This window comes from Syngnathoides biaculeatus, chromosome 14, assembly GCF_019802595.1.
Source record: "Syngnathoides biaculeatus isolate LvHL_M chromosome 14, ASM1980259v1, whole genome shotgun sequence".
NCBI classification, from domain to species: domain Eukaryota; kingdom Metazoa; phylum Chordata; class Actinopteri; order Syngnathiformes; family Syngnathidae; genus Syngnathoides; species Syngnathoides biaculeatus.
In genome coordinates, this window is record NC_084653.1 from 20021933 (window position 1) to 20035529 (window position 13597).

Below are 13597 nucleotides of genomic sequence, written 5' to 3' on the forward strand. Positions count from 1 at the left end.
GTATGGGGCTCCACTCCTATTTTAATTGACCATCATGGGTGTTCAAATACTTATTTGCAGCTGTATCACACAAATAGATTGGTAAAAAAAATCATACATTGATATCAGACCCCATCCATGATTTCTAAGTGGGAGAACGTCCAATATAGCAAGGTGTTCAAATACTTATTTTCTTCACTGTATGAGGATGTAAATGAAGACATGACATAAACAGGGATTCAAACAAACGCAACTATAAACAAATCAATCATCCAAATGTGGTCATATTTCAAAAGAGGTTAACAGAACAGTTTCTCGGTGACCGTGTGATCAACGTACTGCAGGTTTTCTCCTCGTCACATCTGCTCGCCTCGTGCATGCAAGCGTGTGGGCTGTTGCTGGCCAGCTAATGGCCACTTCCTTAGCGTTGCTTCTTGACATTTACTTTGATGTATTGACTTCATCTACGCGCACAAAAGCGGCCACTTTGAATCATGTTCAAGCATGACAGTGCGAACCGTCACTCCGGGGCACGAACATCCCCGTAGGTTGTCAATCATCCGACAATGAATTCCATTACCGTATCCCGGCTCTCTCTCTCTCTCTCTTCCATGCGCAGAAACATTAAGCAGAATTATAATTATGATCAGAGGTTGTGTTGTGCAGGATATTATTAGACTAATTATTTTGTTTGTTTGCCTCTTCTGAATGCATTATTTTGCTAAATGAATAATGTATTGAAAAGAGAACCGTGGCTACAGAGGTTTGGTGAGGGGTATTGATCTAAATTTACTTTTCCATTTCCCACATTGTAAACAACACATATCAAAAGAGATTCCTCGTGTTAATAAAGCGCTTATAAAGCCTTCATTAAAAATCCTGCGGTTGTCGTGGGGGAAACTGAAGGTTACTTCAAATCCATCATTCATAATCTGTCACAGTTTTATTTGTAAGAGTGCTTTGGACCCCGCCAACAATTGTAACGCTTTGATGAAGTTGCCCCCGCACAAGGTTGTTTTTATTGTCAGAGCAAACCTTTTGCTCGAAGCATGCGGAAAACTCGGCATCATGTCGTAGAATTTGTAGACAGTTATAGATTTACAGAGAGAGTTCTGTACGGTAAAAGTCTTGGACCGCAGGTCAAATCCAGTCTGTTCTGGAAAATTTCTTACGTGTAAACGACTGATTATTAAAAACTGAAATGGTGACTAAAGTGCATCCACAATTTAAAATCGGTTGGTAAAGCATGCAGTTTTATAACATATGCAACCTTATTAAAGCAGTCAATTCAACACAGACCCCCCCCCCCCCCCCTTAGTATTTACCACTGTGACTGGAAAACAAAAACACATTTTATTTGGGGATAAGCGTGTATAGTAGATTGACTGGTATTTTACTCTCAATGCCACAAGGAAGGGAAACATATAAATAATAATTGAAAATCACGAGAGCAAGAGCCGAGATGTTAGTCGAAAGCAAGGCCAAGACCTCGGGGAGTTACAGAAGAGAAATGGAAGCAATACGTCTGAGCTTCCAGCAGGTCCTTGCTGAGCTAATGCTAAATCAAGTAGTTGCTCGGAACGCTGCAATGGACCTTCCCGACTGGCGATCTGAAGCTCCGCCCCCCTTAGCTACATTTGCCATGTCCCACAAGCTTCCAAAATGGCGACTGAACACAACAGGTTTGAAGTTGATTCTCTAATGCGTATTCCAGATAATATTGCGGTATGCTTTTTTTTTTGCCAAATGCGTCAGACTTGTCCAAGAGAGTTCTACAGAGAGGTCTCAACTATTTCACGCAAGGATACGTACACGGAATTAAGATTTTGGACGGAGCAGGACGCATTGTCAGAGTTACAGTGAAATGTTGGCGAATGATGCAAATAAAGTTTGACGCCTCTCAAAATTCATATTGAAATCCAACAGGATAAAATAGTGGAGTTGTACTGCGCATGTAAAGCAGGGTTAGTACCTTTTACTTGGAAAGATCACGAGTAATATCATTGTAGACTTTATAAGTGAGTTGGTGTATTCATTTGACTTGGCTCCTAATCGAACCCAATGCTCGGTCTTAAAAATTTGATGTGATACAAATAGGAAAATAGACATTTCTCTTGCATGACATCGCACATTTACGTATCACTAACCCGACTCTTCGGCATAAAACATTACGCGCTTCATTCGGCAGGTCAGTGATACAATAACAAAATGAAAGTTGTTCTCCTGCAAGGTATAAATCACCGATAATAATTCGATCAAACTCAGAGAAGATACTTCTCCCTCACTTACCTTCGAACATACTGCCCTGTGTTTGTTGATATTGTCCACATTTAGTTGTACGTGCACTCTTCTGTGAGGCTTAATCCATCGTAGACACTTCGTCAACTGTGTTTTAGGCTTTGGAAAATGAATCCAGCGGGCCCTTTGTAGCCCAGCGGGATATCTTTCATCAGAATTGCAAGTTCCCCAAGCGCATCTGAGGACCATTTTCTTTGTAACATTAACTTTTCCAAGCGCACACTACTGACAACCAGAACCAGCGAGAGGGGCGTGTCAAACCAGGGTTTCAAGCCGATGCGGCTATCTGATTGGCTAATCTTGTATGAGTGATTGACAGGTCGGAAAGGTCCATTACCCATCATCCTCTTCAGCACAGAGACGTCCCCATCGAAACTGTCATTATGCCATCTTTAAAGGGAGTGATAGGAGCCACTTTGATTGGTGGCAAGTGAATGTGGTTGTAGACACACCCACTGAGGTGCACCCTGTCCAGTTTTAGAACTGTCGGGAGTCGCTGGTCAACAACCTCGAGTTTGCTGCCCACTGCACCACAGTTAGGCCGGTCATGAAAATTGGGCCCTAAAAGTCATACGCTGTGGTGCTTTTTTTTTCAATTTAATAGATGCACTTCCACTGAAAAAAAGGTAATTTTTCTTAAAATGAGGAGACAATTATGCAAAGTGATTCATGTGAAAAATGTGGTGGCCTGTGGCTACTGAGCGGATAATATAAAACTGAAATTAATAAGAAGAAAAAGCTGCTGTACACTGTTTAATACCAAGATTACATTTTTAATCTAATAGTAATTCTTCCCTGGGCTCCAGACTTAAGAGCCTTCTGAAAAGTTCACCAGGGGCACTTCATTGTAAATACAATCTGTTATGCCTTGAACGAGGGTCGAGCGGCATACATTTTTCATCAATTATTTGTTCGCGTTAGTCCCTCGGTTATTGCTTTTAATAACGTCTTTGTATTCTGTTCTCCTGCAACCCTGACCAGGTGAGTTAAAACGTGGATGGATGGATGGATGGATTGACACTTCTTCAAAATAAAAACCTAGAAACACATGGCGGGGAGGCAGGGGCCAGGCATAGACGAGGTCATAAATGTGTTGCTGCACCTTTGGGCTACAAAGGTGCAGCAACACATTTAGACATGCAATATAGCAAGACGGACGGGCATATATTCTTTGTCTTCTGCGAAAAAACCATTAATACAGACAGATTACTGACTCACTCATAGTATTGTTTGTGTTTTCACGACCGTATTATATGCACCCGATTTTCAACTTGCGCACACCAGAAGGAGCCACAAGGAATAATGAGAATGCACAAACTATTTGATTCTTTATATTCTACTCCGTCCATCCTCACGAGGGTCGTGGGGATTGCTGGAGCCTATCCCAGCTGTTAATTTTCAAACTAAACGAAAAAAAATGCCATAGATGGGCTGATGAATAGCAACAGATATTCAAACTCAATTGGTGGAGCAACACATGTAGACAGACACTATAACTATCCATCCATCCATTTCTTTGCCGCTTACCCTCACAAGAGTTGCGGGGAGTGCCGGAGCCTATCCCAGCTGTCACCGGGCAAGAGGCAGGGTACACCCTGAACTGGTTGCCAGCCAATCGCAGGGCACACCGAGACAAACAGCCGCACTCAGAATCACACCTAGGGGCAATTTAGAGTGTCCAATTAAAACTCCACACAGGTAAGTCCGGGATTGAACCCGGGATCTCAGAAGTGTGAGGCCGACGCTTTACCGGCTGAGGCACCATGCTACCTTATATTCTACTCAAATATTTTCTCACTTGTTTTTTACAAATACAAGTACAGTATTAGAAATGAAAACAATTGAAATTTGAATTATGAGTGTGGTCATGACGCAACAAATCAAGACTCCACTACATATTTCCCACTTTAAGCCTTTTAAACCTCAGGGCGTTTTCATTTTGTTGCCTCCAGATCTTGTGAAAGGGCACCGAGCGAAATGACAAATTGTAATCCTTGCGATATTCCACAACTCTGCTTTGTTGAAGTGCTGTTAATTGTCTTCCAGGGCGCGTTAGTCACGGCCTGCGCAGATGACACGTTGCACTTGTGGAATCTTCGTCAGAGGCGGCCAGCGATCCTGCATTCGCTCAAGTTCAACAGAGAAAGGTGTGTGTCGTGTCACACGGTGCGCTCAAAACAAGACGCGCGAGTAGTACCGAACGCAGCCTGCCTGGCTCCAGGCATCAGCTTTTCAACGCACATGGCAAACAACAGCTTTTGCAAAGCGATGTCAACTCAAAAATGTAAACATTCAAACAGCAGCAGTCCTCTCGCAAACACATTTCAGCGTTCCTTTTAGCTCATTTCTTATCGACATTGTTCTTTCGGTCACGAATTTACACAATCCCGGATGCAAGCGGCTGAAATGGGTGGGGTGGGGCAGGTTGTCCGAGCTCTCCTTATGGCCCCGTCACATCATGCCGTTCTGGTCAGCGTTCTATAGCGTTTCAGGAAAAGTTGGTAGTCGCCCATGGGCACCGGGATAGCGCCAGAAGAGCGTTGTTTGAACGCTAGTGAACATCAGTGATCGCTGGGAATCGGCGGAGAACGCCGGTCCAAAAACCCTAACCCCGAGACCAGCGTTCATCAACGTTTAATTTTAAACGCTGCAGAACGTTCAAGAACGTTCGTGGAATGTTTTACTAGCGTTCGCGCATTTGGCTATCGTTAGTCAGTCGTTACTCTTGCGTTACTTGGTTGTTACTTAATCGTTTGCTTTGCAGTGAACGACTCACTGGCGACCTGTCAACGGCCACTGAACAATCCCCAACCGCACACAGCGTGTAACAAAAGTCAAATGAACGTCCGTTGGCGTCCATTGAGCGTCATTCGAGCGTTTCCCGAACGTCCATGCATGGGGGTATATAAACCGATGCTTTGCATTCTTACTTGCAGCGCTAGTTGCTGAAGTCCGCACCCCACCTTTTTTTCGTCTAGCCGGCATGATGCTGACTGTTAGAACTCTCGAGAACAACTGAAGTGAGTATGAAATTTCCAACGTTTTCGTACGCATTCCACTGTAAAAATTACACGCGAGCAAAACGCCATTCTGTCGTTATTCACCCGTTTAGTCACACGCTCAACACGCTCGTCTAATGCTGACAAATCGCTCGTCGCGCGCCAGTGACACATTAGCAAACGCTAATGGCTTTTATTTGGTCGCTGTTACACGCTTCTCGTGCGTTAGACACACGTTAGTCATGAGTTAGACACACGTTAATCACACTCCAAATGTGTCATCCTCATTTGAGAACGCTGAAAAATAGAACGATTGAAATGTTCAGAGAACGTTGACCAGAACGTCACGGTGTGACGGAGCCTTTAGAGAAAGGGTGAGAAGCTCGGTCATCCGGGAAGGGCTCAGCGTCGAGCCGCTGCTCCTTAGCATTGAGTGGAGCCAGGTGAGGTGGCTGGGTGCATTTGATCCAGATGCCTCCCGGACGCCTCGCTGATGTGGTCTTCTGGTCATGTCCCACTGGAAAGAGACCCTGAGGATGACCCAAGACATGCTGGAGAGACTTTGTCTCTCGGCTGGCCTGAGAGAATCCCTCAGGATCCCTCCGGAATAGCTGGAAGAAGTGGCTGGGCAAAGGGAAGTCTGGGTATCCCTGCTGAAGCTACTTCCCCCGCGACCCCACCCGTAAAACCGGTAGATAATGGATGGATATCAACGTTGTTTAAATACCTCATATTTGAAGTGAGTGTGCTTGAAGGATTTTTAGCTTTTGATCAGAAGAATCTATATTTTTTGCTTCTTGGTTGATTCATCGACAGGGTTGTCTTCTCACAGAATAGCAGAAGCATTAAATGACTTCAAATGTAGAAAAATTGCCATCCAGGCATCCATTTTACCCGTCCCTCATGCCGCTTATCCCATCTCGAGCCACACGCGAGGCCTTGTCCTCTCTGACATTGGCCGAACGGCGAGGTAACCCGTTCACGACTGGCGATCGGTTGGCGCTGACCCCGCCTCCCGCCCGGTGTCGGCGGAGATGGGCTCTGACTTCCCGTAACCCTGCGGTCCGCGTCGGCGGCGCGGATGATGAATGGCCGCTTCTCCGCTGCGCCATGAGCAAGCACTTGGCAAGCGTGACAAGGAAAAGAGCTTCGCGGGTGAACGTGCGTCAAACTTGACCACAGAGTGCTGCAGAGAAGCACAGCGAGAGCTCAAGTGGCGACAATAAAACTAAATGAGCGGGCCGGCGACTACTGTTACTGTTGTCGTAAATATTAAAGCATTGCTAATAAATACAAAAGAAATATCAATAAAATGCACAATTATATATGTTTGTTTTTTTCCAGTTCTTCTAAATCACAGGTGCCAAACTCAAGGCCCGGGGGGCCACATCTGGCCCGCCACATGATTTTATGTGGTCTAGAAAGCAAATCAAAAATCAAAAGTATCAATTTCAATTATCCATCCATCCATTTTTTTGCCGCTTATCCTCACGAGGAGAGTGCTGGAGCCTATCCCAGCTGTCAACGGGCAGGAGGGCCACCGTGCCGCCCAATTTCAATTATTATTGTAAAAATCTGTACAAAAAATTCAAATTGTCATGCATCGTAAATGATAAAGATGAGATATTACAAGTATTTTTGTGTTACCACACATGAATTGTTGAAAAACACATTAGCCTTGATTTTTGATTCTAAAAGTAGATCATAAATTAATGATGTCATAATGGTCCTCTGAGGGAAACCGGAACCACAGTGTGGCCCGTGAGAAAAAAAGAGTTTGACACCCCTATTAAATGTTTAAATTAATTTAGCCAACAAGTCATGTTTCTTATGATGTACTGTATATCTCAAAGCGCTAACTTGAATTACCAGCAGTTCTGAGGACCCAGGTTCAATCCCAGCGCCGCCTGTGTGGAGTTTGCATGTTCTGCCCCGTGCCTGCGTGGGTTTTCTCGGGGCGCTCCGGTTTCCTCCTACATCCCAAAAACATCCAACAATAATTGGACACGCTAAATTGCCCCTGGGTGCGATTGTGAGTTCTACTGTTTGTCTCTATGTGCCCTGCAATTGGCTGGCGACCAGGTCAGGGTGTACCCCGCCTCCTGCCCGTTGACAGCTGGGATAAGCTCCAGCAATCCCTCGTGAGGATAAGCGGCAAAGAAAATGGATGGATGGACATATCAGTATCACCACACACGGTCTCATAATTCAATATTTCTTCAGTGCTGGTTGTAGCAGTGTTAGCAGGTTCACTTGTCGACTAAAATTAATGTTAGCAAATATTACCAGCCTCCTCACCAGTACATATTTCTATAAATTACAAGGATGCTTGGATGATGACTATAATTTCAAAGCTTGAAAGCATAATTTGCTCATTTCAGGGGGGGTTTTGCCCCTTTTTCTTCTTAAAAAGCAAGCTGGCGAAAGCATTTTAGGGCACTCGCGACTGGCGGTGTGGCAAATGTGTGATGCGCTTGCGCCATCTCTCCCCATCTGTCCTGTTTTTAACTGGAGCCGGCACAGATATGATATCACATAATTAATTATGTGTGTTGTGAGACTTGTGCCCCAGGGAAATGCACAACATATATATATATATATATATATATATATATATATATATATATATATATATATATATATAAATATATAAATATTTTTTTTCCAACAAGAAAGTGAGTGTTTAATGCTCATTCTTAAAATCCCTCTGAATAAAACGGCGCGTTCTTAAATCTTGGATGCACACTGTGTATTACACAGCTGATCTGCGTAACACGCACGCCCACGCAAGCCCACAGAGGAGAAGGTTTGCAACGGTGTTTTGATCTTTGAACGAGTTTGCACCTGTCTTGTGGCGCGATAGGGTGGGAGGGCTCTGCAGCCCTCGGCAGTCGAGCCGCGCATCGCATTCAAAGATGGAACGAAAGGAGAAAAAAAGAAGGAACTTCGTGAATCATCCTTCAAAGCCGGTGAATTGCTATTTAACTCCGTGTCTGCGGGCTCAACCTACAGAAACAACATCGCGTTGAACACCCCGACTCAAAATGTCCCTCAGAATAAAGCGTGACTGACTTGCAGACTTTGGAGGCAATAATTTTGTTGTGATAGCTGTCAGTCACTTCTTTGCCGCTGCCACTCTGCATTACTTGCGCCGAGTTATTTCACATAACGATATTATTGAACATAATTGGAACTTTAGACACTTCTGTTTTCAACAATTGCATTTTTTGTTCTCTCACCATAATGGCGCTGCATTCGTGTATTTTCATTTTTTCTCAAGGAGTTATGTCACATAGATTGCTTCATCTGATGGCTTCTCAGCTGGCAAAACCCGCAGACGGCTCTTGCATGAGTACCTGCAACTTAACCATGACACACACACACGCACACAGACTTTTAAACATATGAATTGATTTTTCAAAGTGAGAGAGGATTTTTTTTCTTCTTCTTCTTCCCGCTCTTGTACTGGTGGCGTGCTTGAGAAGAGCAACAGTCCAAAACCATATTTTTCCACAATCACGATTCCATCCCCTCAGAATCGAAATTCTGAGGTGGGAGCCTGCAACGCTCCCGTAGGTCAATAGAAACTTTACAAAATATGGCTACAACGTGGCTCAAATGGAAAACTCAGCGCTGACTGTGGTGATGGCTTATTCACCGACTACAATTTATACTGCAGCGTATAAAGAGGATAAATACATACAATGTGTGTTGCTGCGCATTAATTCAATCAAATGCTTGTTTTTCAGGCAACGGTGTTGAATTGCTCTCTAAATGTTCAATGTTCAAATTAAGAAAGAGGCCGTAAAAAAAGGGTGGGAGGGCAGAGCATAGACAACGATACTTATATGATAGGCACCGCGCGCCGGAGGGGGTAAAAAGATACGGAGCGTTTCTGCCAAGTATTAAATGCAAATTCCAGGGATGAGTTGGCCTATGAAATCTGTGCATGAGTCATGGTACAGCTGCCATTTATAAAGGCAAATATCAAAACTCATTTTATCCACGTCGATATGATCGTGACACGACGCGCATGATGCTGTTTCGTGTTACATTTCCACCGTCACTGCTTCGGCGGCTAACAGTCAACAGGAGTTTGTCATTTTGCCGACATGTTTGTTCTGTTGTTAGTGTTCGGTGTTTTTCCATCAGCCATAAAAATATTCATGACAACAAGTACCTCAAAGAGTGCCTGACAAAAATTGCATCTGAATTTGACTAAAAGCTGACACTGAGCTGAAATTGACGATAAAGAAATCTGGTGAGTATACGGCAATGGCCACAATACATTACACACTATTGTGTCAATCCCCAGATATCATGAAAGCACACACATGCGCACACATATATACCAATTTTTATGCATATTCTAACCTTATTTTTTCTCCTTTTCTTTCTATGTTCTTCAGGATCACATTTTGCCACCTTCCCTTTCAGAGCAAATGGCTCTATGTCGGGACGGAGCGCGGCAACACGCACATCGTCAACATCGAGTCCTTCATTTTGTCCGGATATGTCATCATGTGGAACAAAGCCATCGAACTGTGAGTTCGAAACCCTCGGAAACCAGCGGCGGAGGGCGGGTGCAATTTCGCTGCCGCGTCTGATGTAAAGTGTACAAGGGCCAGACCACCCAATTGGGAACGGGGGGTGGGTTTTTAGCGTAGTCTTAGCAATCACATGAAACAAACCCTCATGGCATTGATTCTAATAGGACAGTTTGATTACAATCTAAAAATGTATTTTACACGTAATTGCTCATTTCCTGGGGACACATTTGCCACCGATTCGGTGGAATGGCCCAGAAATGAAAGATGGGACATGAGTGCAACATGACCCGTTGACGATGTCCTGGTGCTTGGCCAGCTGAATCATCAGACATTTAAAAAATAAAATAAAATAAAAAGTGCTTTACTCGATTAGGCATCTGTCGCAGAGGTATGCCAGAGTTCAGGTGCAGGTGGGGGGTCACTGGGGCCTCGTACTGACATAGAGGACCTTAAACGCAAATGTCTTGATGAAGTCTTGACTTTTAAGAATGCAAATGTCAGTGAAAAATTAACCACCGTTTGAATTGCATATAGAGCTCGTGCATATGATGTCACCATTTTCACGGCGCCATAATGCCGGTCAAACAGAGCTGCTCGACATTGTGGGGGCCATTCAACCGGAGGAGGATATTTACAATACCCGAGACCTGTTGTGCTCTTGGTTGTCACAACGGACTAGACAGATATTCAAAGACAACATTCCATAGAATACCATCTGAAAAGACCAGAAAAGATAGATGGATTTCGGCAATTAAACATGATGGACGGTGCCCAAACAAAATACACACACGATGGATTCCGGGAAAGGTTAACGTGTTGTCGAACACACTTTCGCGCTCACAAGCTGTCAAAACCGTCACTATGTGGGATTTATTCCTGATGAGAACAATGCATATTTAAAAAAAAAAGTCTGTCATAGAGGAGTTTACCGAAGTTTAACGTGTGGCCACAACACACTTCCGTATACGTTGGAGACGACTCCATCTTTTTTTTTTTTAACGCATTGTTCTCAAATGAGCCAACTTTGGATTATAAATACTTCCTGGGAAATGCTACGGAGGAGCCGACTCAATGGTCCTCTTTTTTTTTTTCCAATCATAGTTAATGAATGCGAGTTTGTGTAAAACCGGGAGGTTAAATATTGGCACTTGTATTGAATACTAGCTTTGAAGATCGATAGATTTCGGCATAGGTTAACGTGTCACGGAACACACTTCCGTGTTCACGAGCCGTCTCCCCGTTGAGAACAGATCCAGCAACAAAGTATTCGCACGCGTCCAGAGTTTTATACGCTTTCAAACTTTTCCGTGTAAATCTCGACGACTTACTCAGCAGATACATGTAGATCCAGTTGTCCAAGACAAGCGTAAGCGAATTAACAGTCCAATTTCTTATCGGCGAAAACATCGATTTCGGCATTAAATATGGGTCCCCTACACCGAGTTTATCGAATTTTTCCACATACTGTCGTTTATTTTCACCTTCTATATGTCTGACGGTATCGGACAAGACTCTTCGCGTCGTGCTACAAGACATATTTCTGTGTCATCTCCAACCGACTTAGCATTGACCAATGTTAGCTTGACTGGCAATATGGCGAGGTAAACAAAAGTCACGTGATTTTATGACGTAGGTGCACAAGCTCTATAAATGGACAGCAAACAGTAAAACCGAATTTTGATTTTAGGAATATATATATATATATATATATATATATATACCTAGAAGATAACACTGTCAAGCATCCAAAAGGAAGAAATTAATGAGAATGTCCAAGTTGTTATGACTGACACATTTTGGGTAGCGGCATGACATCAACTAGCGGTATCTCCATCAATTACACCAATGTGGCTTTCATGCATCTGATAACTGCCCCCTCCCCCCCACCAAAAAAAAACCCATCACCCACCCACATCACACTCTCTCGTGTTACACTGACAAGCTCGATGCTACCATGTCAGTCACTCACCACTTCCACACCAAGCCATCTTGTTCTCTTGTGACAACCCAAACTACAGTCAGCAGTCATAACACCGTGCGTATCTGTGTGCATGCGTGTGTTTGTTTGTTTGTGTGTCTGCGTGGGAAGACTCTCCCCGCATAGGTCTCAGATGCTGAATCAATACCAAACACATATTTCTTTCAACTTCTTTGGGTTCTTGGAAAGAACCTGTGAATGAAGTTTGGGCCGATTTCTGCGTTATTCGCGGCGGAGTTGCTTTCTGGGAAACGCGTGTAATAAGTCAACAATGTGATCGATTTTCTACGTCCCTGCCTCCCCTGCGGGGGGGGGGACACTCAAAGATGCATCAATTGTTAATGTAGTTAAAAATCTATTGTAATATAGCACTCTGGTGCTATTGTTTGAATTCAAAGTGGATTAAAAACCCTTCTAGACAGAAGAACTTGAATGCACTGACCATCTCTCTATATCAGAGGTGCAAAACTCAAAGCCTGGGGGCCGATTCTGGGTCGCCACATGATTTTATGTGGCCCGCGAAGGCAAATCATGTGCATCAACGTCCGTGATTCTTGTTCAAATCTGTACCAAAATTTCAAATTGCCCTATTATAAATCATAATGTTGAGGTATTGCAAGCGTTTTTATGTTACCAAACATCAGCAGTAGTTGAAAAACACATTACCCCTGATTTCTGATTCCAAAAGTAATTAATAAATTTCATGTGTCAATATTATAAGGCGATAAACGATTTTTATGGTTTCACATTAATAACGGCCCTCTGAGGGAAACGGGAGCTACAATGTGTCCTGCGACAAAAATGACTTTGACACCCCCATATATATAAAATTATTCTTTATTCTCTCGGCTAACTATAGTATGTAAGATTTCACAGGCGACCTTTTCAAGAACGTGGGCTTCAAAGCAGATTGCACATGTCAATGCCGCATGCTCAATGCCAAGTGACTCGGGGGGTTGTGCCAAGGTGGATTTGTAGGATAACCGTAGGCTGCATTTGTGCGACGCGTCAATCATCAAAACAATTTCCATACGACACAATTTGTTACCCGCACAATGCAAACAAACGGCGGTAAAGTGCTGTGTATCGGCAGCAAAGTTTTAACGCATACGTAGCCATTATGCACATTAATTTTATATAATTTACAAGATGATGACTGATGTAATTCACCCAATCAGTTTAAAAGGTTGAGAAAGTTTCCCTTATCATTTTGTGTCTGTGTGTTTTGCTTTGACAGTGACAAAAAAAAAAAAAAAAAATTGCAATCAATTTTCATTTAGTCACCTCTTGACATACAGAGTTTTTATTCAAAGAGGAAAATTTTTTCCCCGCTAGCAAACTTCACTGCCTGGGAATGACGTAATTCTCAAATAATATTTCTACGATTTATATTCATGACCCCCACCAAAAGAAGCCCCATCTGAAAAGGTCCAATCCGCATGCCGGACACAATGTGAAAAGGCTCTCCTGATTGCTCCTGATGGGGGCATTCAGTCACCCACCGAGCAATGTGAATGCTTATATTGTGCTGCGAGTGCTGGTAGATGTGCGAGAAGTGTACACATTTAAGGTTGTGACAGTGGGATCTTATTTACTGCGTGGTGCAGTAAAAGCAGGAATGAGCGCATGAAAAGACCTGTGTGATGGCTCGCTGGTTTGGTGGTTTATTTTCTTGCACTGTCCTATATATTGAACTCAAATCAACTTTTGGCAGATAGGAAACGAATACAGCGAGTCCTCGGGTTACAAACGGGTTCCGTTCCCATGATGGTGATGTAACTCGAATTTCATCG

The 13597-nt window shown here is 43.5% G+C and overlaps 1 protein-coding gene across 1 annotated transcript in view; it reads left to right on the plus strand.

The window, feature by feature from the left end:
- The window catches only part of stxbp5l (syntaxin binding protein 5L), a 124932-nt gene that overhangs the window by 65268 nt on the left and 46067 nt on the right, over positions 1 to 13597 (plus strand). Inside the window, exons 6-7 of the mRNA XM_061841069.1 lie at positions 4324 to 4424; positions 9686 to 9820. Coding sequence (XP_061697053.1) covers positions 4324 to 4424; positions 9686 to 9820 — 236 coding nt within the window. The remainder of the gene's footprint in view (positions 1 to 4323; positions 4425 to 9685; positions 9821 to 13597) is intronic.